General features: G+C 40.6%; 1 protein-coding gene across 1 annotated transcript in view; it reads left to right on the top strand.

Moving 5' to 3' along the window:
* Positions 1–305: 305 nt before the first annotated feature.
* LOC110527186 (echinoderm microtubule-associated protein-like 4) overlaps positions 306–23,816 on the top strand; it is a 120,206-nt gene continuing 96,695 nt past the window's right edge. Inside the window, exon 1 of the mRNA XM_036983010.1 lies at positions 306–1,023. Within this exon, the coding sequence (XP_036838905.1) occupies positions 999–1,023 (25 nt within the window). The 5' untranslated portion in view covers positions 306–998. The remainder of the gene's footprint in view (positions 1,024–23,816) is intronic.

Here is a 23,816-nt window from a genome sequence, read left to right as displayed (position 1 = left end):
CAACAACCGAAATGTCTAAATTGCACCTTGTGTATCGTACTTTTCTCACTCTCAACAGCACAGGAGGTTGGTGGCACCATAATTGGGGAGAACGGGCTCGTGGTAACGACTGGAGCGGAATTAGTGGAATGGTATCAAATACATCAAACACATGGTTTCCAGGTGTTTGATGCCATTCCATTTGCTCTGTTCCCGGAATTATCATGAGCCGTTCTACACTCCGAAGCCTCCACTGCCAACAGTATATTGAGACCCCGACCGGGTAGAAAAAAAAGAAAAGGGAGGTCGGCCCGCCAGTTGACAATCGCTGACCTAAAAAACGCTTGTATGCGATTGAGAAAAACGGCATTACACAAACAGTTTTACACTCAGCTGTGTGTCAAATTGAGGCGCGCCAGTTAGCCACTCAGCTCCGGTTTGGAAGGGAAGCAAGCCGTGCCAAAGCGGGCGGAGTCTGAAAAGCTCTGCCTATCCTCCGGTCGTTCCTAGTTACCACAGCCAGAAGGTCATAAACCTCGTTTATTTCTAAAACTGATCTTCTTAAAATGTGATTTTAAACCTAACCACACTGATAACCACACCCCAACCTTGAATTAAGACCAAAAAAACTCAATTTTAGTTTCGATGAATTTTTACGATAACCTAACGGACAATACTGACGTTGTGACCGTGGTAACTAGTGGAAACCCTATCCTCCCTCCCCCGGCGGAGGTGTACGATCGTGGAGTCGAGCAAGAGAGCGTGATTATCTGGCCAGAGAACCACGGTGTTGCTCCGGACTGAGAACTTCACTGCGACTCGGCAGAGCCCAAGTTTGCAACGAGACGGCCGCGGCCACTGCGAGAACAGTTGGCTTGAGAAATCACCGCCTGTCTGGATAGCCCGCATAGAGGCCGACATCCCGTTACTTGCCGAATACAGGACTGGGAACGACTGCAGAATAGGACCCGTCATAACAGGAATATTTATCGGCGTCTGCTCGGCTATTTCTCCCAGAAATGGACGGTTTCGCCGGCAGTTTGGGTAAGTTATAGACGAACTCTAGCCTATTAATAGAATTCACATAGCAGACTGGAATGTATTATAGACTATCTTAATGTACAGGCTACACGTGTCAGTGCTTTATTAAACCAATGGAGTTATCGTTGTAACAGATGTTAACGTTGTAACAACCGGAATTCTGACATCCAGAGGTTGCCTGCAATGTGTTAAAGTGCAAAACATTAACGTTATATGAGTGTCCTTATTTTATTGCTGTGCTGGATATCACACGTAGGCTTCACTTGACATAGGCTACTAAATACCGCAATAGGGTTCTAAACAATGCCAGGGATATTGTGCTATTATTTTATACGCACTCGGTTGTGCGTTCATGCTGTATCTACGTCAATTGCCATTAATTGCTATGGCAAGGAGTCCTTTGAAACCGCCCGAAACAAAGACTTGTGGGTTGAAGAAACGATTCGACGGGAAATTATTTATCCAGTCAGTCTGCCAGTGCGCGTAGGATCGTGTGTGTGTGTGGAGAGACGGAGACAGACAGACAGAGGGAGAGACAGACAGAGAGCCAGACAGAGAGAGAGCAAGGGGACGTGTCAGATGAGTGGCAGTCCAAGAAGGGGGCCTTCCAAAGGTTCTAATATAGACCTACACAATGACATTATAACTGACTGATATTCTAACAAAATTACTTAAGCTTCCTCTTTAGGTACCAGGCAGGTGACTATCCCAAAGGAATGTAAATGATTAGCATATGCACAAATAAGGTGTGTGCTCCAACTTCCTTATTATAAAATGTTTATGAATCTCAAAGACTGATCGGCTATGTAAACAATAATACAATATCCTACAGAATACTGTAAATTCTGTAAATTGCACACCCCATAGGAAAGATAGTCACAGATGGTCTATAAAACACCTGAGTTAACTGCAGGTGACTTCCGACAGTGTTTCTCTCATGCATGGCGTCAACTGATGCATGGCGTCAGTTGCTCTCAATGTCACTTAAATTCTTGCTGTTGTTGGGCTGCATGTGTGCATAGTTTCGCTTTTTTGTGTTGCCTTGGCGATGCCACAGGCAATTATGGCAGTGGGAGTCAGTGTGTGTGTTTATGCATGCTTGATATAGAGTGAGTGGTGGTAGTGTCATTCTGTCCTTGTCCTTCCCATTTAAACGAGTCTCTCTCTCTCTCTCTCTCTCTGTCTCTGTCTCTCTCTCTCTCTCTTTGTGTGAGCGTCTCATTCCCTCCCTCAACCTTCATGTTTGAATGCGGTAAAGTTAAAGGATGCAGACTTTAGCCAAGCCCTAGAGCACTGCAGAGGAAGAGGAGAGGGTGCCCACGCAGCCTATGAGGATTTGGGTGCATAGCACGCCACGGCATACATGCCCAGTCATCATACCCGCTCTGCAGTGTCCATATGCTGTGCCAGCCTGTTCTCATCACCTCAACACTTACTGTAGTGCTGAATTAGTCAGTGCAACACACACACACACACACACACACACACACACACACACACACGTTGCTTTACATAGACTACTATTATGCAATCACTTATGATATATTTACAGTAGAGACAGACATATGCCATGTAGTTTCATATCCACACTGCACTCAGAAGTGGCAGAGCACCAGGTTTGCAGGGGCATTGCAGTGATAGATATGGGTGCAGCTGTAATGTATTGTTTAACTGGGTATTGATAGTGTGTCGTTGTTGTTGAATTAAATTAAAGATTCACACCACTGCTAAAATAGGATCAAGCTCTGGTTGGTAATCTTTGCTGGAAACCCATAAAGTCAAAGGACTTAGTTATTGATATAAGCAGCATCATAAATGTACTTCAGTAGTACTTCGTGTCAGTTGATTCATGTGGTTGTATGTACTGGGTGTGAGTGGATGGCAGTGCCACTGTGCCAGGCCAATGCCAAGGCAGTTAACGGGGCTCCTACACTTTTAGAAAAAAGGTTCCTTATAGAATCAAAGAACCCTTTTATAGGGTTCTTTGATCAGAACTAGAGGTCGACCGATTAATCGGAATGGCCGATTAATTAGCGTTGATTTCAAGTTTTCATAACAATCGGAAATCGGTAAATTTGGACACCAATTTTGCCAATTTTTGTATTTTTTATTTTTTTACACCTTTTATTTCATCTTTATTTAACTAGGCAAGTCAGTTAAGAACACATTCTTATTTTCAATGACGGCCTAGGAACAGTGGGTTAACTGCCTCGTTCAGGGGCTTGGGGGATCCAATCTTGCAACCTTACAGTTAACTAGTCCAACGCGATAACGACCGACCGTTGCACTCCACAAGGAGACTGACTGCCTGTTACGCGAATGCAGTAAGCTAAGGTAAGTTGCTAGCTAGCATTAAACTTATCTTATAAAAAACAAACAATCAATCAATCAATCATAATCACTAGTTAAACTACACATGGTTGATGATATTATCTAGCGTGTCCTGCGTTGCGTATAATCTGACTGAGCATACAAGTATTTAAGTATCTGACTGAGCGGTGGTAGGCAGAAGCAGGCGCATAAACATTAATTCAAACAGCACTTTCTTGCGTTTTTCCAGCAGCTCTTCCTTGTGCATCAAGCATTGCGCTGTTTATGACTTCAAGCCTATCAACTCCCGAGATCAGGCTGGTGTAACCAAGTGAAATGGCTGGCTAGTTAGCGCGCGCTAATACCGTTTCAAACGTCACTCGCTCTGAGCCTTGGGGTGGTTGTTTCCCTTGCTCTGCATGGGTAACGCTGCTTCGAGGGTGGCTGTTGTCGTTGTGTTCCTGGTTCGAGCCCAGGGAGGAGCGAGGAGAGGGACGGAAGCTATACTGTTACACTGGCAATACTAAAGTGCCTATAAGAACATCCAATAGTCAAAGGTTAATGAAATACAAATGGTATAGAGGGAAATAGTCCTATAATTCCTATAATAACTACGACCTACAACTTCTTACCTGGGAATATTGAAGACTCATGTTAAAAGGAACCACCAGCTTTCATATGTTCTCATGTTCTGAGCAAGGAACTTAAACGTTAGCTTTCTTACATTGCACATATTGCACTTTTACTTTCTTCTACAACATTTTGTTTTTGCATTATTTAAACCAAATTGAACATGTTTCATTATTTATTTGAGACTAAATTGATTTGATTGATGTATTATATTAAGTTAAAATAAGTGTTCATTCAGTATTGTTGTAATTGTCATTATTACAAATACTATTTTTTTTTTTTAAATCGTCCGATTAATCGGTATCGGCTTTTTTGGTCCGCCAATAATCGGTATCGGCGTTAAAATCATAATCGGTCGACCTCTAATCAGAACCCTAGAGGTTCTTTACTGAACCAAAATGGTTCCATATAGAACCCTACATGTTGCCATTTATGAATTGTTGCTACTACTATTAAATAGTAATATTGAGCTAAGAATATAATTGAATAATGGACAAAAGAATATCAGCATAGTTTTTGAATTTATTGTAATTATATGCAAACAGCTTAGAAATATGCACTGTGTTTGAATGATGGCCTACGTCAACTCTGGCTGACTTCTTTACAATATATATATGTTTTCCATTAGTTACAGTCAACAACAACTGCAACAACAACCCCCCCCCCCCCCCGCCTCCTAACAGCAGACCTCACACATACAGCTGATACGAGCACAGGTTCCAGCTCCCCTGGATGGAGAGCATGTTGTGGGGTTAAGGGCCTTGCTCAAGGGCCCAACGGTAGGGGAATGTTTTGAGGGTATGAGGGTAGATTAAAAAAACTAACAAAAAAAACACCCTGCCCGGGATTTGTACTGGCCACAGGTCCAACTCCTTAGCCGATGGGCTACCCTGCTTGACTGGTTGCAGAGAAGAAGAAAGGAGCAAAAACATGAGTTCATGTTAAGAAATAATACATTGACCTGCCAAATTGAAGACAAAATGCTATGTAGACATGTAATTATTATGATGTAGAAGAACTTGCATGAAGTTTTGAGCCGTTTCAAAAAGGGATCATAGCTTTCACCTGGATTCAACTAGTCAGTCTGTCATAGAAAAGCAGCTGTTCTTAATGTTTTGTATACTCAGAGTGGATAGTGTGTAAAAAGTAATGTAATGATTAACTAGGCTATTGAATCATCAAGACTTATTATACATAATTTATTATAAATAATTCATACATACCTCTTCTCAAATCAGCAACAGTCTTCTAATGGCTTCACGAAACAGGCTAGTCCCCTCAATTGTGTCCACACTGAAATACTGAAAACAATAAACAATTATCTAATTGCCAATGTCAGGCTGGGTCTGTAGCTCTATTTGGGATATCCCGTAATAAAAAAATCATATTTGAAAGAGTTACCCGGCTAGCTTGTAAAGTGGTCGATTAAAAGTAGCCTGTTTAGCTAGCTAGCTTACTAACATGCTCAAATTCTCATAATGTTTGAACTATTTATCTAGCCTATAGTTTTATCATATTGCTTTGTCATATTTGAATTAAATAAGCAACTTTGCTTAACTTAACCCTCCTGTTTTAATTAATTCTGTGTTCCCGGTCCAAAATGACTGCCCTATTTATAGCTGATTATAAATCCATAATAATACGTATATTATCACCTAATGTTGTGTTAGATCTTTTTATTCTCTTAAGTTTGTGAACATTACAAGTTTCAAACTTCTATTTGCTATTCATGGCCTGTAGGCCTCATTGACCTGAGCTCATGCAACTCGTTTTTGAGTAAAGAAAGCGTAATGAATGAATGGATTATTGACCATAACAAATACGCAGATAAAACATTGTGCTATTTATCAGTCGACTTTGTGTCAAAGTTTAACAAGGACTCTCCTCCTCACCAGTGTCATGGTCAAAGATATGATCAAGAGCCTCACATACAGTATATCGTTTGGTCATTGTGCTGCCACAGAATGAATTGTGAGCAAGGCCTCAAAAAAGCTGCAAGAAAAGTTATATAGGTTATTGAAACAATGTTGCGATTGTTTGTGAGAATGCCAACAGATGTGGTTCCCGGGGGAAAGATTCTATTGGGGAAAGGTTGCCATGGAAGCCAAGAAGGGGAGTGAGGTGTGTGTGTGTACAAACACACATGCATGTGGAGGTCTGGGAGATGAAGTGTCCATCTGATGAATGGGCATGTGCCTGAACTCAATTTTCTACACTAATTGTAGTCTCACCCATTCATTTCTAATGAACGGTCAATTTTGACAGGGAACACAACAGGTGTACAAAAGTTAAATAAAACACACAAAATTTAATGAAAGCCATCAAAATGTATTTTGTGTGTTCAGATGCCCTGTATGGACAAAGTCATGAAACCTCATGGCAATCAGATTAAATGAACTACATTTTTCAGAGAGAACTTGTAAATCGGTCCAATTCGACCAGAACACAGCAGGAGGGGTAATACATAGAAAAATAATGTGCTCATGGTTAAACTACTTGCAAGTTGGTTCAACCACCATCCTCTTGCATCATCATGCTGGAATGGATTGGCTGTTGGTGTTTGAATTCAATTTTGAATTGACCAATCCAAAAGGTTCTATATAGAACCCCTTTTCCATAATGTTAGACTGAATTAAATAAGAATGTTGACGTAAGAAGCAAAATTTGTTTTTCCATCAAAATCATTTTTATTGCGAGCTAACGTGAAGTAATAAAGGAATTAGCATATGTCGTGAGAAAATATACCTTACCCTTATTAAACTCCAGAAATCAACATCCATTGATGGAAAATTAACTAGTTTGACTGCAATCGATTTGAGTAATGAAAGTTGGACTGGATCTCGAATTCTCGGCGCAGGAAACACTTTGACGAGCTTAAAAAAAACAAATGTTATTTTCTGGGCAATCGTGGCTTATTCTGTGCCAGATGTTAAACAAACCATTCTAAATGGATAATGTAAATGATTAGGCCTATTTGGGTGATTGACTTGTCATTTCTTCAACTTGAGGCAATTTCGAGGTAAGAAGTGTTTGTGTTGCCCAATAGCCTATAGGTTCATGCTGGAATAGGCTACTGAGGATGCGGTCGTAATTTTAGTCACTGATTCAAATATTAATAACATGAATTAGCTTGTAGCTTAATCTGACGGACTGTTACCAACAATCTAACGCAGCCATTCTAACAGCTGAGCGCAATTGCGGTAAGCTGTGACCATGATCACAATTCATAACTTCCAATTGAATTAACTAAACATTAATAACTGAATGATAAAGGCTACAGCAGCAATAAACTGGAGTTATTGGTTTATTAAATCTGTCCGCCAGCTCCAGGTAGTCTACACAAGTGGCACAAATTGATTTGCAACGACTCCAGTGATTTCGCATCAAATGCAGGCTACAGTAGCCTACAATAGCATAGATGCAAATGCATCATTCTCCACATTTTAATGTCAGTTTCATTGGGAACTTTTCCCATAACAGAAACACGCAAATGGAGTTCCATTTCAAATTTCCTCTCGAGACCCAGCAACTGAGCATGTGCAAATCCCTTAACTCGCTTGATACGGTTTTCCATAAGCAAAGTTGGCATACCTCTTCCAAGTGAATTTATCTAATGCGCTCTAGTGCGCCCGAAGTTAATTTTAAACGCTTTTCCAGTGCGTTTGTCGCCGTTATTTTGTTGACGTACATCAGTTCACTTCTGGAAGAAGGGTTTAAGAGTGTCTGCTTTTATGAAACACATTATTTCCTTATTTTTCTCATTCTAGCTAGAGTAGCATTTACTTTGCAACAGCACAGGTTTGTATGAACCGTGCTGTTTGCCAATCAGACCTCAGCAACAATGTTGCAAAGTAAATACATGTTTTTAGATTTTTTTTTGCTAATGAAGTCAAAATGAAATATAGAAATGTCAAATTTACATAAGTATTCACACCCCTGAGTCAATGCATGTCATCACATTTGGCAGCGATTACATGTGTGAGTGTTTCTGGGTAAGTCTGTATGAGCTTTGCACACCTGGATTGTACAATGTTTTGTATATTATTTTTTTTTTAATTCTCCAAGCTCTGTCAAGTTGGTTTGTTGATCATTGCTAGACAGCCATTTTCAACTCTTCTAACAGATTTTAATCCAATTTAAATCAATACTGCAACGAGGCCACTCAGGAACATCGAATGTCGTCTTGGTAAACAACTACAGTGTATATTTGGCCTTGTGTTTTAGGTTATTGTCTAGCTGAAAAGTGCATTTTTCTCCCAGTGTCTGTTGGAAAGCAGACTGAACCAGGTTTACCTCTGGGATTTTGCCTGTGCTTAGTGCTATTCTATTTATTTTTATAAACTGATTACAAGCATACCCATAACATGATGCAACCACCACCATGCTTGAAAATTTGAATAGTAGTACTAGGTGATGGGTTGTGTTTACCCCGACCATACCATAATGACAAAGTAAAAATGTAGATTTTTTTTTTGTTGCAAATGTAGAAAAATAATGAAATATCCCATTTATATGAGTATTCAGAACCTTTACACAATACTTTGAAGTCCTTTGGCAACAATTACAGCCTCAAGAAACCAGATTGCATACCTGAGAGAATACTCTAGACATCAAGATAGCCAGTCAGTTGATTATTGACAAGTTTGACACTTTTGATAAACAGGGCAAAATAGAAATAGGCATATAACAATTAGGATCAGCTTGATCTCCCCCTTTAATTAGAGCTCTAGGGGCGCTATTTCATTTTTGGATAAAAAACGTTCCCGTTTTAAGCGCGATATTTTGTCACGAAAAGATGCTCGACTATGCATATTCTTGACAGTTTTGGAAAGAAAACACTCTGAAGTTTCAGAATCTGCAAAGATTTTGTCTGTAAGTGCCCCAGAACTCATTCTACAGGCGAAACCAAGATGATGCATCACCCAGGAATTAGCAGAATTTCTGAAGCTCTGTTTTCCATTCTCTCCTTATATGGCTGTGATTGCGCAACGAATGAGCCTACACTTTCTGTCGTTCGCCCAAGGTCTTAGCAGCATTGTGACGTATTTGTAGGCATATCATTGGAAGATTGACCATAAGAGACTACATTTTCCAAGTGTCCGCCTGGTGTCCTGCGTCGAATTCGGTGCGCAATTGCCAGCTGCTTCCACTTTACCATTTGATTCAGGGGAGAAAGCATGTGTCCAAGAACGATGTATCAATGAAGAGATATGTGAAAAACACCTTGATGATTGATTCTAAACAACGTTTGCCATGTTTTCAGTCGATATTATGGAGTTAATTTGGAAAAAAGTTTGCGTTTTGAGGACTGAATTTATGGATTTTTTTTGGTAGCCAAATGTGATGTATAAAACGGAGCTATTTCTAATACACAAGGAATCTTTTTGGAAAAACTGAGCATCTGCTATCTAACTGAGAGTATCCTCATTGAAAACATCAGAAGTTCTTCAAAGGTAAATGATTTTATTTGAAGGCTTTTATGTTTTTGTTAATGTTGCGTGCTGGATGCTAACGCTAATGCTAACGCTAAATGCTAACGCGAAATGCTAACTCTAGCTAGCTACTTTTACACAAATTATTGTTTTCCTATGGTTGAGAAGCATATTTTGAAAATCTGAGATGACAGTGTTGTTTACAAAAGGCTAAGCTTGAGAGATGGCATATTTATTTCATTTCATTTGCGATTTTCATAAATAGTTAACGTTGTGTTATGCTAATGAGCTTGCTGATAGATTTACACAATCCTGGATACAGGGGTTTTTTCATAGCTAAACGTGACGCAGAAAATGGAGCGATTTGTCCTAAACAAATAATCTTTCAGGAAAAACTGAACATTTGCTATCTGAGAGTCTCCTCATTGAAAACATCTGAAGTTCTTCAAAGGTAAATTATTTTTTTGAATGCTTTTCTGTTTTTTTGTGTAAATGTTGCCAGCTGAATGCTAATGCTAAATGCTACGTTAGCCATCAATACTGTTACACAAATGCTTGTTTTGCAATGGTTGAGAAGCATATTTTGAAAATCTGAGATGACAGTGTTGTTAACAAAAGGCTAAGCTTGAGAGCTAGCATATTTATTTCATTTCATTTGCGATTTTCATGAATAGTTAACGTTGCGTTATGGTAATGAGCTTGAGTCTGTATTCACGAACCCGGATCCGGGATGGGGAGATCAGAAAGGTTAAATAAAGGACGAACCGTGGCTGCCTTCCAAGCAATGGGAACCTCCCCAGAAAAGGTGAGACAGGCTTGGCGATGATAGGGGCAGCAACTTTAACCTGTTTGGGCTAGGGGGCAGCATTTTCACTTTTGGATGAAAAGCGTGCCCAGAGTAAACTGCCTCCTACTCAGTCCCAGATGCTAATATATGCATACTATTAGTAGTATCGGATAGAAAACACTCTGAAGTTTCTAAAACTGTTTGAATGATATCTGTGAGTATAACAGAACTCATATGGCAGGCAAAAACCTGATAAAAAATCCAAACGGGAAGTGGGAAATCTGAGGTTTGTAGTTTTTCAACTCGGCCCCTATTGAAGATACAGTGGGATATTGGTTGTGTTGCACTTCCTAAGGCTTCCACTAGATGTCAAGCATCTTTAGAACGTTGTTTGATGCTTCTACTGTGAAGGGGGGCTGAATGAGAGGGGAATGAGTCAGAGGTCTGCTAGCAGTCACGAGCTCAGTCACGCGCATTCACATGAGAGGTAGCTCCCGTTCCATTGCTTTTCTACAGACATTGGAATTCTCCAGTTGGAACATTATTGAATATTTATGATAAAAACATCCTAAAGATTGATTCTACATATCGTTTGATATGTTTCTGCGACCAGTAATATAACTTTTTGGAATTTCCGTCTGACCTTTCCGCTGGAAGTTGCATGCGCGTTTCAATTTGTTTACCAAACGCCCTAACAAAAGCAGGTATATGGACATAAATTATGAACTTTATCGAACAAATCAAACATTTATTGTAGAACTGGGATTCCTGGGAGTGCATTCTGATGAAGATCATCAAAGGTAAGTGAATATTTATAATGCTATTTCTGACTAATGTTGACTGCATAACATGGCAGATATTTATTTTGGTTGGTTTGGACTCTGAGCTCCGTACTCAGATTATTGCATGGTATGCTTTTTCCGTAAAGTTTTTTTGAAATCTAACATAGCGGTTGCATTAAGGAGAAGTTTATCTAATGTTCCATGCTTAACAGTTGTATTTTCATCAAAATTTATAATGATTATTTCTGTAAATTGATGTGGCTCTCTGAAAAATCACTGCATGTTTTGGAACTACTGAACATAAAACACCAATGTAAAATGAGATTTTTGGATATAAATATGCAATTTATCGAACAAAATATACATGTATTGTGTAACATGAAGTCCTATGAGTGTCATCTGATGAAGATCATCAAAGGTTAGTGATTCAGTTTTCTATTTCTGCTTTTTGTGACTCCTCTCTTGCTGGAAAAATGGCTGGGTTTTTCTGTGACTTGGTGGTGACCTAACATAATCATTTGTGGAGCTTTCGCTGTAAAGCATTTTTGAAAATCAGACATGGTGGCTGGATTAACGAAAATTGTATCTTTAAAATGCTGCCTAATACTTGTATGTTTCAGAAACTTGATTAATGAGATTTCTGTTGATTTGTATTTGGCGCCCTGCAATTTCATTGGCTGTTGGCGAGGGGTTCCGCTAGTTCCCAGACAGGTTAAAGAAGAAAGGGTCAACCATCTGACCCAGATGTTTTTTTTGGGTCAAGTTTCAGGAGCTCCTTTAGCACCTTGGACTTAGTGACTTCCTGCGTGGAGAAACTTTGTAGCGGGGGAAAAATAGGGAGGAGCATCGGGGATAGTTGTATTAGCAGGGGTGGGAAATGAGGAAATGTTGGACTGGCAAGGAGGCATGGCTGAAACAAATAGGAATCCTGCCTTAATCAAGTGGTGATTAAAGAGCTTAGCCATGTGCTTCTTGTCAGTAACAACCACATCATCAACATTAAGGGACTTCTGTCAGGAGGAGGGTTTATTCTCCAGATCTATAACAGTTTTACAGAACTTCTTGGGGTTAGACCCAGAGAGAGAACTCCTTCTGAAAGTAACTAACTTTAGCCTTCCGGATAGCCTGAGTGCACTTATTTCTCATTTGCCTGAATGAGAGCCAGTCAGCCTGAGTATGCATGTGCCGAGCGATTTGCCAAATGCTATTCTTGAGGTGGAGTAACTCTGCAAGATCACGGTTGAACCAGAGGTAAACCAGTTTTTAATTATCGTTTTCTTTATGGGGGCGTGTTTGTTAACAATACCACTGGAAATGTACAAAAAGAAGATCCAAGTGTCTTCTACAGAAGGGATCAAGCTGATTCTATACCTTTTTACAGAGGCCAGTTCATGAAGGAAGGCTTGCTCGTTAAAGTTTTTTAGCAAGCGTCTATGACAAATCAGTTCAGAGTCACTCGCCCCAACAGTGCGTGGTGTGCTGGAGAGAGGGGGGAGTGTAGTGGGGGCACCTGTACCAGACAGGGGGAGACAGGCCAGGGCAGACGGTGAACAGATCGCCAGGTGGAATCCAAGCAGTAGTGCAGGAGGCAACGGGAGTAGATGTCAGACCCACTTGGGAGAAGCTTTTATTTCTGGAGGCAGATTTCTTGTAGAAAATGCCAGTGGATTTGAACGGCAGGAGGGGACTTCAAAGACTGCTGCCACCTGTTGGGCCCAAAGGCTCCGACACCTCTCACATCAGTGCTAATTGAAGTTGTATCTGGTCTGTCCTAGCAAACCTGGCAGCCTCAACTCAGCATTCAGTCCCCATAAAGTAAAATATCATTAATGTACTATTTTTGATGTATCTTTTTCTTGGCTTTCAATGTAGCATCAGACCAAACACTATGCAATCAGTTCCAGGTTGGAGGGTGTCCTCAGGTCTCTGCTGTTTGTTTGCTAGAGCACACTCCGTATAGCTTGGAAACAGGAAACCTTGGTAGCAGTGATCTATCCGGTTAATTTTGGCTACAATTAGGTTGTAGGTTTGGAGTTTTGATCTGGAGCGAAGGCCATGCTGGGGAAGGTAGCATCCTGTGTATGTCCTTGCCAAAAAATCCAGGTTTATCTAACTCCAAATCTATCTTTTTTTTGTAAAAAACATGTTGAAAAATGTGAGAGCTCAGAGCTCACATGCAGCTCTGCCTCTCTCTAAATAATGAAGGGTCTTGGTGGTTCCAAACATCTTCCATTTAAGAATGATGGAGGCCACTGTGTTCTTGGAGACCATCAATGCTGCAGAAGTTAGTTGGTACCCTTCTCCAGATCTGTGCCTCGACACAATCCTGTCTCGGAACTCTACAGACAATTCCTTCGACTTCATGGCTTGATTTTTGCTCTGCCATGCCCTGTCAACTGTGGGACCTTATATAGGTGTGTGCCCTTTCAAAATCATGTCCAATCAATTTAATTTACCACAGGTGGACTCCAATCAAGTTGTAGAAACATCTCAAGGATGATCAATGGAAACAGGACGCACCTGAGCTCAATTTCAAGTCTCATAGCAAAGGGTCTAAATACTTATGTAAATAAGCTATTTCAGTTTTCCATTTTTAATACATTTGCAAATATTTCTAAAAACCTGTTTTCGCTTTGTACTTATGGGGTATTGTGTGTAGATCTGTGAGGACATTTTTGTATTTAATCCATTTTAGAATAAGGCTGTAACGTAACAAAATGTAAAAAAGGGGGAAGGGGTCTGAATACATTCCGAATGCACTGTATAACCTTATTTAGTAAAGTGTTCTTTAATCTCGTCCAAAGAACTATAGGCTCTATATGGAGCCCCAAATAACAATTTTTTTTCTAAGAGTGTAGGCCTGAAAGCGGGCTGGGATGGCATCAGAGGGCCCCTTCTGCTACTCTGATACCCTTCTGCACCCAATCAGAACTTTTACTGTCAAATAAGAGGTTAAATGTGGAACCTCCAGGAGATAGGTGCTAGTGTTCACTCCCTGCTCCCTTGCCTAGTACCTACCCCATGCCCCCTGTCCCATTCACATGCTGCTGACTAGTGTTTTTGTTCGGGGAAAATCTATTATGTGAATGTTAAGACCATATTTTGGGACAAAATCAGCACCACTTGTGTGTTCTTGACATTTGCTGTACTTGTGGTATATGTGTTTACACCTACAGTGTAAAATATAATATATCCAATATTTTCCCTCTGAGTGAGTATAGGTCAGTGTGGCATTGTTCACTGCCCCACTACACTGAACCTATGTGTGTGTGTGTGCGTGCCGCAGATCCGTTGCTGCACTAAAGACAACCAGAGGATCAGGTTACAGAATTCCTTCCTGGTGAAAGTGGAGAGGGAGAGAGAAAGAGCAGGGAGAGAAAGAGCAGGGAGAGAAAGAAGGAGGGAGAGAGAGCAAAGATCCGGAACGGGATGCACATACTCCAGAGCGGTTCCAGATGCAGGAATGTCGCCTCCCATCTTCCCACATTTTTCCCTCTCCATAACAATGTATTACATTACTGCTGGAATTAAAATAAATAAGACTCTCCTGCTCAACCTTGTCAGGGCTTTGAGTGGTTATATGAGACTGAGAGCAGTGTGGACGGACAGACACTCAGACACTCAGTCAGTTGCCCCAGAATTGTCTGCACTACTTAAAGGCAGACAGATGCTACCACCAAATGGACATGCAGTTGACCGGGGCAGCTTTAGGACCGGGGCAGCATCCTAGGATAGTGCCATGTTGAAAGTCACTGAGCTCTTCAGTAAGGCCATTCTGCTGCCAATGTTTGTCTATGGAGATTGCATGGCGGTTTGCGCAATTTTATTTTTTTATATACACCTGTCAGCAACGTGTGTGGCTGAAATCGACAAATCGACAAATTTGAAGCGTCCACATACTTTTGTATATATGGTGTTCTTAGACATGGTTTTAGAGGATGTTTTTGTGGTATTTTCTAACTTGATTGTGTGCATATGTATTTGTTTATGCAGCTGCAGGGCACGTGTTGGAGGTCCTGTCTGTTACAGCGGTTGTGTGTATGTGTGTGGCATGGTACATGTGCTGGATGTTTGTAAACATCTGTGCAGATGAATGGGAGACCTGCACAGCCTTTGATTCTGCCTTTCTTTCAACATGTTTCCACTCTTACTGTGAACAGATGATGGAGGGGGAAGATGGAGGGAGGGGGAAGATGGAGGGTGGGGAAAGACGGAGGGAGGGGAAAGATGGAGGGAGGAGGGACAGCTTGGAGTGCTTCCCAGAGACCGACTGCTGGGCGTTTGTTCTTTGTTTTACTAAAAGTTGTGTGTGTGTGTCAAATCAAATTTTGTTGGTCACATACACATGGTTAGCAGATGTTATTGTGAGTGTAGTGAAATGCTTATGCTTCTAGATCCGACAGTGCAGCAGTATCTAACAGGTAAAATCAACAATTCCACAACAAAACCTAATACACACAATCTAGTAAAGGAATGGGATGAGAATATATAAGTATAAAATATATGGATGAGCAGCGACAGAGCGGCAAAGATGCAATAGATAGTAAAGAATAGATAGTGAAGGATACAAGATATACAGTTGAAGTCTGAAGTTTACATACACTTAGGTTGGAGTCATTAAAACTTGTCGGTTAGGAGATCTACTTTGTGCATGATACAAGTAATTTTTCCAACAATTGTTTACAGACAGATTATTTCACTTATTATTCACTGTATCACAATTCCTGTGGGTCAGAAGTTTACATACACGATGGCTTTAGAAGCTTCTGATTAGGATAATTGACATCATTTGAGTCAATTGGAGTGTACCTATGGATGTATTTCAAGGCCTACCTTCAAACTCAGTGCATCTTTGCTTGACATCATGGGAAAATCAAAAACATTGTAGACCTCCACAAGTCATCATTGGGAGCAGTTTCCAAACGCCTGAAGGTACCATGTTCATCTGTACAAACAATAGTACGCAAGTATAAACACCATGGGACCACACAGCCGTCATACCGCTCAGGAAGGAGACGTGTTCCGTCTCCTAGAGAGGAACGTATTTTGGTGCAAAAAGTGCAATTCAATCCCAGAACAACAGCAAAGGACCTTGTGAAGATGCTCTGGTCTGATAAAACCTCTGGTCTGATGAAACAAAAATAGAACTGTTTGACCATAATGACCATTTATGTTTTGAGGAAAAAGGGGGAGGCTTGCAAGCCGAAGAACACCATCAGAACCGTGAAGCGCAGGGGTGGCAGCATCATGTTGTGGGGGTGCTTTGCTGCAGGAGGGACTGGTGCACTTCACAAAATAGATGGCATCATGAGGGAGGACAATTATGTGGAAATAATGAAGCAACATCTCAAGACATCAGTCAGTAAGTTAAAGCTTGGTTGCAAATGGGTCTTCCAAATGGACAATGTCCCCAAGCATACTTCCAAAGTTGTGGCAAAATGGCTTAACCTGTCTAGGACTGGGAACCCCGTTCCGGAACATCTTTCCGCTAGCAGAACCCCCCTCAACAGCCAGTGAAAGAGCATGGCGCCAAATTCAAAACAACAAACATCTCATAATTAAAATTCCTCAAGCATACAAGTATTTTACACCATTTTAAAGATACAATTCTTGTTAATCCAGCCACAGTGTCTGATTTCAAAAAGGATTTACAGCGAAAGCACCACAAACGATTGTTAGGTCACCACCAAGCCACAGAAAAACACAGCCATTTTTTCCAGCCAAAGAGAGGAGTCACAAAAAGCAGAAATAGAGATAAAATGAATCACTAACCTTTGACAATCTTCATCAGATGGTACTCATGGAACTTCATGTTACACAATACATGTTTTGTTTGATAAAGTTCATATTTATATAAAAAAATCTGAGTTTACATTGGCGCGTAACGTTCAGTAGTTCCAAACATGCGGTGATATTGCAGAGCCACATCAATTTACAGAAATACTCATAATAAACATTGATAAAGATATGACTATTATACATGGAACTTTAGATAAACTTCTCCTTCTTCTCCTTCTTCAAAAAAACTTTATTGTGAAAGCAAACCATGCAATAATCTGATGTCATGACTGTCCTGGTCAGGTTACAGGAGACCACAACCCTACAGATTATCTCTCAGACAAATTCCTTTTGTCCTGTTACAATGGAGAACCAGCCTCAGAACATTAAACATGAAATAAAGGGACTTTGGAACAATGGTTTCCGTCAGCCACAATGGTGGTCATGACGATAGATGGAATATGAAAATGTATGTCATTTTTGTTTTGTAATTAAAGGTTAATAGATGACGTTATTACGAAAACATTGTAACGTCAACAGTTTACCTAGTATATGTTTGATGTTTATACATTGTACGTTGTATGGAAAATGTCCAAATCAAAGAGAATGTTTTGGTAAAGATGAAATGTGAAGTTATTTGTCTAAAATTGGATTTGAGTAAAATCTAGACCTTGCCTCTGTTGAGGGGAACTCCACCCCCCCCCCCCCCCCCCCCCGTTCAGCTGAAACGGTGGTGCAGGGAATGTTAAAAATATTCTTAGAAATATTTAACCTCCACACATTAACAAGTCCAATACCTCAAATGAAAGATAAACACCTTGTTCATCTACCCAGCGTGTCAGATTTTTAAAATGTTTTACGGCGAAAACACAGCACATATTTATGTTAGACCACCACCAAAACAAAGACAAAAGGCAGCCATTTTGTACCACAAAATATAAAATGACAAAAGCAGGATAAAAAAAAAATTCACTAACCTCTTGAAAATCTTCATCAGATGACAGTCATATGACATGTTACACAGTACATTTATGTTTTGTTCGATAATATGCATTTTATATCCATAAATCTCGGTTTACATTGACGCCATGTTCAGAAAATTCTCAAAAATGTCCGGAGGAATTATAGAAAGCTATGCCAGATAACAGAAATACTCATCATAAACTTTGACTAAAGATACATGTTCTACATGTAATTAAAGATACACTGGTTCTTAATGCAACCGCTGTGTCACATTTTTTTTTTTACGTTACGGAAAAAGCATAAACATTGCAATAATCTGAGACGGCGCTCAGACGTAACAATATTTCTCCGCTATGTTGGAGTCAACAGAAATACAAAATTACAACATAAATATTCCCTTACCTTTGATGGTCTTCGATCAGAATGTAGTGGAAGGAGTCCTAGTTCAACAATAAATTGTTTTGTTTCATAATGTTAAATTCTAGTGTCCATGTAGCAGCATTTGCTACCACTTTCAGCTCAAATGCCCAAAAAATGACTTCTGGTCCAGGATAATTTTGCATCAAAACTTCAAAATTACATATTACAGGTTGACGTAACTGGTCAAACTAAGTGCAGAATCAATATTCAGGATGTTATAAACGTACAAAACGAATGGCATTCGTGGAACAGAGGAAGCACCACAAACGCTAATGCGTATTCAAGCACATTAATCTTTTGCGACACTGTAGTAAATTCCTTCCCATTAGGTCAAAGTTCACAGCACATGCTCCATTGCACTTTCTACTGAAAGAGGACATCTAGTGGAAGACATAGGAAGTGTTTCCAGATCCATAACTTGTTGGGAAGGGAGGGGGCGATGACGTCAAAGTTGCCCCAACTTTCAGGATTCCAAAACTAGTTTGGAAGATTGCCTGCCCTGTGAGTTCTGTTATACTCACAGACATAATTCAAACGGTTTTAGAAGCTTCAGAGTGTTTTCTATCCAATAATAATGATAATAATATGCATATATTAGCAATTTAGGACAGATTTTGATGCAGTTCACTATGGGCACGCAATTCATCCAAAGGGGAAATACTGCCCCCTATCCTGAACAAGTTTTAACTAGGTACGCCCAGAGAATTACCCTAAAGGCGTTTACACCCACTTCTGACACGAGGGTATAAAACCTGTGAGTGAAGAATGAACAGATCAGACTAAGTGACCCAAGCTGCAGCCGAGGTCTAGAAAGTAAACAAACCCAAAACGCAACACAAGTTTGAAGACAAAGAAATATTTTTCTACCCAAGCTACGGATGAGTAGCTGTGTCTAAGCGGGTGAATTCAAGTCGAACCACCTAGCCTCCACCTCCCATCGAATTGTGGTGTCTACACTGTTTCATTCCGATGCGGTGAGCTCTGAGCTACAGAGCTGTCTGTCCTCAGAAGAGCCCTACCATAACAAGGGCGAGGGAACAGACTCCTAAGCCAAAAGGACACTGACATCGTGAGGACGACCAGAGAGGTGCGCCGGAGAAGTGCGCCATTGAGCAGCCTGAACGGTCCACGCGGAGAATCCACAGAGACCTTCCCCACGTAATTACATCATTATATTCTGACCCATAAGAGCGGCAGTTTGGGGCAAGGCTAGGGTTAGAATAAGCATAGCTGACAAATTCACCCAAATGTACATTTCTCTCGTGTACTTTCTCTTTTTCTCTCTCTTTTAAATCCCCATTTTGGGTAACACGCGCCATGGTGTGTTGGCCCGTTGGCCCGTTTTACAAAGTCCTAATCAATGGCCTAGAATGTGTTTTTGTGTATCTTTTATCATCATTTTAGCTTTCTAGTAAATAAATACTAAACTAAGATTGGTGTGGTATGAACTCATTGGTGAGACCCGGGTCCGTGCAGATTCCCGAATTATGCGACGTTCAGAACGAGATTGTAGAGGTAACTGATTAATTAGCGGCTGTTGTAAAATCGATATTCTGATATTCTTTGAGTTAATTTGGGAAATAGAAACTCAATAAAAACTTATTTTCCCATGGTGCCCCAGGTTAATGAGTTAATAATTGCTTGATTCAGTAAATCACGCAATTAGAAACTTTTAATCATTCGATGAGCAACTGTCGTCACATTAACTAATACAACGTCACGACATCTTCATCAGAATGCACTCCCAGGAATCCCAGTTTCACCATAAATGTTTGATTTGTTCGTTAATGTCCTTCAGTTATGTCCAAATATCTTCTTTTGTTAGGGCGTTTGGTAAACAAATCCAAAAGCGCGTTCAGGTCGTGCTGAACGTCGTGTGAAAAGTTCAAAAAGTTCCGTTACAGCCCGTAGAAACATGCCAAACTAAGTATGAAATCAATCTTTAGGATGTTTTTAACATAAAATGTCATTAACCTGTCTACGATACTGGTTCCCAATTGGGGATCAACCCTCCCACGTTCAGCTGAAACGGTGGCGCATGGAACGCAAAAATATTCTTAAAAATATTTAACCTCCACACATTAACAAGTCCAATAGCTCAAATGAAAGATAAACACCTTGTTCATCTAGCCAGCAAGTCAGATTTCTAAAATGTTTTACGGCGAAAACATAGCACATATATATGTAAAACCACCACCAGACACAGCTCATTTCAATAGCCAAAACATGCAATCAACAAACGCAGGATTAAAAAATAAATCGCTCACTAACCTTTTGAAAATCTTCATCAGATGACAGTAATATGACATATTACACAGTACATATTTTTTTTTTCAATAATATGCCATTTATATCCATAAATGTCCATTTACAGTGAGTTCACCTTCAGAAATTACTCAAAAATGCCCGCAGGAAATCTATGTAGCGCGGCAAGATAACGTAAATAGACATCATAAACTTTGACTAAATATACATGTTCTACATATAGTTAGAAAGATACACTGCTTCTTTATGCAACCGCTGTGTTAGATTTATTTTTAACGTTACAGAAATCGCACACTATTCCATATGCTGAGACAGCGCTCAGTTCCAAGCTACATTTCCACGTAATGTTGGAGTCAACAGAAACACAGATTTAAGCATAAATATTCCCTTACCTTCGATGGTCTTCGTTCAGAATGTTCTGGAAGGCTTCATACTTACCCAATACATCGTTTGGTTTCAAGTCTTGCGTCTTTGTATTAGCTACTGCTAATAACATCAGCTGAAATGCACCCAAAACGTCCTCTGGTCCGGAAAAGTTCAAAATTCAAAACTTCAAAATTACACATTATATGTCGACTAAACAGGTCAAACTAAGTGCAGAAGCAAGCTTTATGATGTTTTAGACACGCAAAACAAACTTCAATTCAATCGGCCATCGTCTGCCCTTCTCTTCAGTGCTGGAACAAAGGAATGGCTGGGACCAATTCGCGCCCATACGCACAGCCTATTCTCTCGTGGCACGCACTAATTTCACTCCCATAGGGTCAATTCTCGCGGGATTTGAACGATTCAAAGCTCTAATGAAAGAGGACATCTAGCGGAAGAGATAGAAAGTGTCCCCAGAATCATAGCTGGTTGGGAAGGGTGGGGGCCATGACGTCAAAGTTGCTCCAACTTTCATGGCCACAAAAACTAGTTTGGAAGAATGCCTGCCCTGTGAGTTCTGCTATACTTACAGACATAATTCCAACGGTTTTAGAATCTTTAGAGTGTTTTCTATCCAATAATAATATTTATTTGCATATATTAGCAATTTTTGACAGATTTTTTTTCCAGTTTACTAGGGGTACCCAATCTCTCCAAAGGGGGCGTATGTCTGCCATATCCTTAACAGGTTTGTTCCAAACGGACAATTCCTTTGTACAAATGAAGTGGAACAGCTACCTTTCACGTGAGCGCGCCAGACCGAGGCTGTGGCACTCTGCCAGACCACTCACTCAAAGAGCTCTTATGAGCCCCTCCTTTAGAGTAGAATCCTCAAAACAGGTTCTAAATACGGTTGACTAGATTGACTATACGGTTGATCTAGTTTGAGCCTTGGGAAGTGAAAAATAACTAATATCACCCTGTATCTTCATTGGGGGCTGAGTTGAAAAACTACAAACCCCAGATTTCCCACTTCCAGGTTGGATTATTTCTCAGGTTTTTGCCTGCCATATGAGTTATGTTATACTCACATACATCATTCAAACAGTTTTAGAAACTTCAGAGTGTTTTCTATCCAAATTTACTAATTATATGCATATTCTAGCTTTTACGGCTGAGTAGCAGGCAGCTTAATTTTGACACGTTTTTCATCCAAGCTACCCAATACTGTCCCCTACCCCAAAGAAGTTAAGGACAAGAAAGTCAAGGTATTGGAGTGGCCATCACAAAGCCAAACAATTTAAAGGCAATTCTACCAAATACTAATTGAGTGTATGTAAACTTCTGACCCGCTGGGAATGTGATGAAAGTAATAAAAGCTGAAATAAATAATTCTCTCTAGAATTATTCTGACATTTCACATTCTTAAAATAAAGTGGTGTTCCTAACTGACCTGAGACAGGGAATGTTTACTGGGATTAAATGTCAGGAATTAAAAGACTGAGTTTAAATATATTTGAGTTTAAATATATTTGGCTAAGGTGTATGTACATTTCAAACTTCAACTGTACATATGAGGTGAGTAATGCGAGATAAGTGGCATTATTAAAGTGACTAGTGTTCGATTTTTTAAAGTGGCCAATTATATCAAGTCTGTAGGTAGGCAGCCGCCTCTCTGCTAGTGATGGCTGTTTAACAATCTGATGGCCTTGAGATTGAAAAACAGCTTCTATCTCTCTGTCCCAGCTTTGATGCACCTGTACTGACCTCGCCTTCTGGATGGAAGCGGGGTGAACACGTAGTGGCTTGGAGGGTTGATGTCCTTGATGAACTTTTTTGCCTTCCTGTGACATTGGGTGTTGTAGGTGTCCTGTAGGGCAGGTCGTTTGCCCCGGGGATGCGTTGTGGAGACCACACCACCCTCTGGAGAGCCCTACGGTTGTGGGTGATACAGCCCGACGGGTTTTCGGTGACAAGCTAAATTTCCTGGTTCTGGTTGTACCTAGTGATCACTGGAGGATATGCGGTACCATTGTTGCGCCCCCTTCACCACACTGTCTGTGTGCGTGGACCATTTTCAGTTTGTCGGTGATATGTACACCGAGGAACTTAAAACTTTCCACCTTCTCCACTGCTGTCCCGTCGATGTGGCTAGTGGGGTGCTCCCTCTGCTGTTTCCTGAAGTCCACGATCATCTCTCTTGTTTTGCTGACATTGAGTGAGAGGTTATTTTCCTGACACCACACTCCGAGGGCCCTCACCACCTCCCTGTAGGCTGTCTCGTGCCTGTGTGTGTGTGTGTGTGTGTGTGTGTGTGTGTGTGTGTGTGTGTGTGTGTGTGTGTGTGTGTGTGTGTGTGTGTGTGTGTGTGTGTGTGTGTGTGTGTGTGTGTGTGTGTGTGTGTAATTTGCTCATTAGAGGTACTGCATATCCTCCAGTGATCACTAGGTACAACCAGGAAGTAGAGCGATTTTTTTTTTCCCCCAGTGGCATCTAGTGCAGATTTCCTGCCCACAGTTCACCAGGGATATACTCACAAACTAATGCATGCGTGCGCACACACACACATTTTGTTATATATCCTCGTGGGGACCTAAAAATCAAACCATTAACCCTAATTGTAACCCTAAACCTAACCCCTAAGCTTAAAATAGGCTTTGTCGTCATGGGAAGGTGGGAAATGTCCCAACGAGTGAGAATTGTCCTTGTTTTATTGTCCTTGTGGGAACTTTTGGGGATTTTAGGTCCCCACAAGGATAGAACCACCAAGACACAGACGCACACCAGTGCGAATATATGAAAATCCAATAAAAGTTCCTTGGTCACACACACCAAGCCCCGCCCCCTGTCACTCAAGCAGGCAGCAAATCAAATCAAATTGTTTTAGTCACATGCGCTGAATACAACAGGTGCAGGTAGACCTTACAGTAAAATGCTTACTTATGAGCCCCCAACCAACAATACAGTTAAAAAAAAACCTGGATAAGAATAAGAGATAAAACAAACAAGTCATTAAAGAGCAGCAGTAGAACAACAATAGTGAGACTATATACAGGGGGGTAC

This window comes from Oncorhynchus mykiss, chromosome 1 (assembly GCF_013265735.2).
Source record: "Oncorhynchus mykiss isolate Arlee chromosome 1, USDA_OmykA_1.1, whole genome shotgun sequence".
Lineage (NCBI taxonomy): Eukaryota > Metazoa > Chordata > Actinopteri > Salmoniformes > Salmonidae > Oncorhynchus > Oncorhynchus mykiss.
The sequence above is the reverse complement of the archived record's forward strand: the minus strand, read 5'-3'. Positions and strand labels throughout refer to the sequence as shown.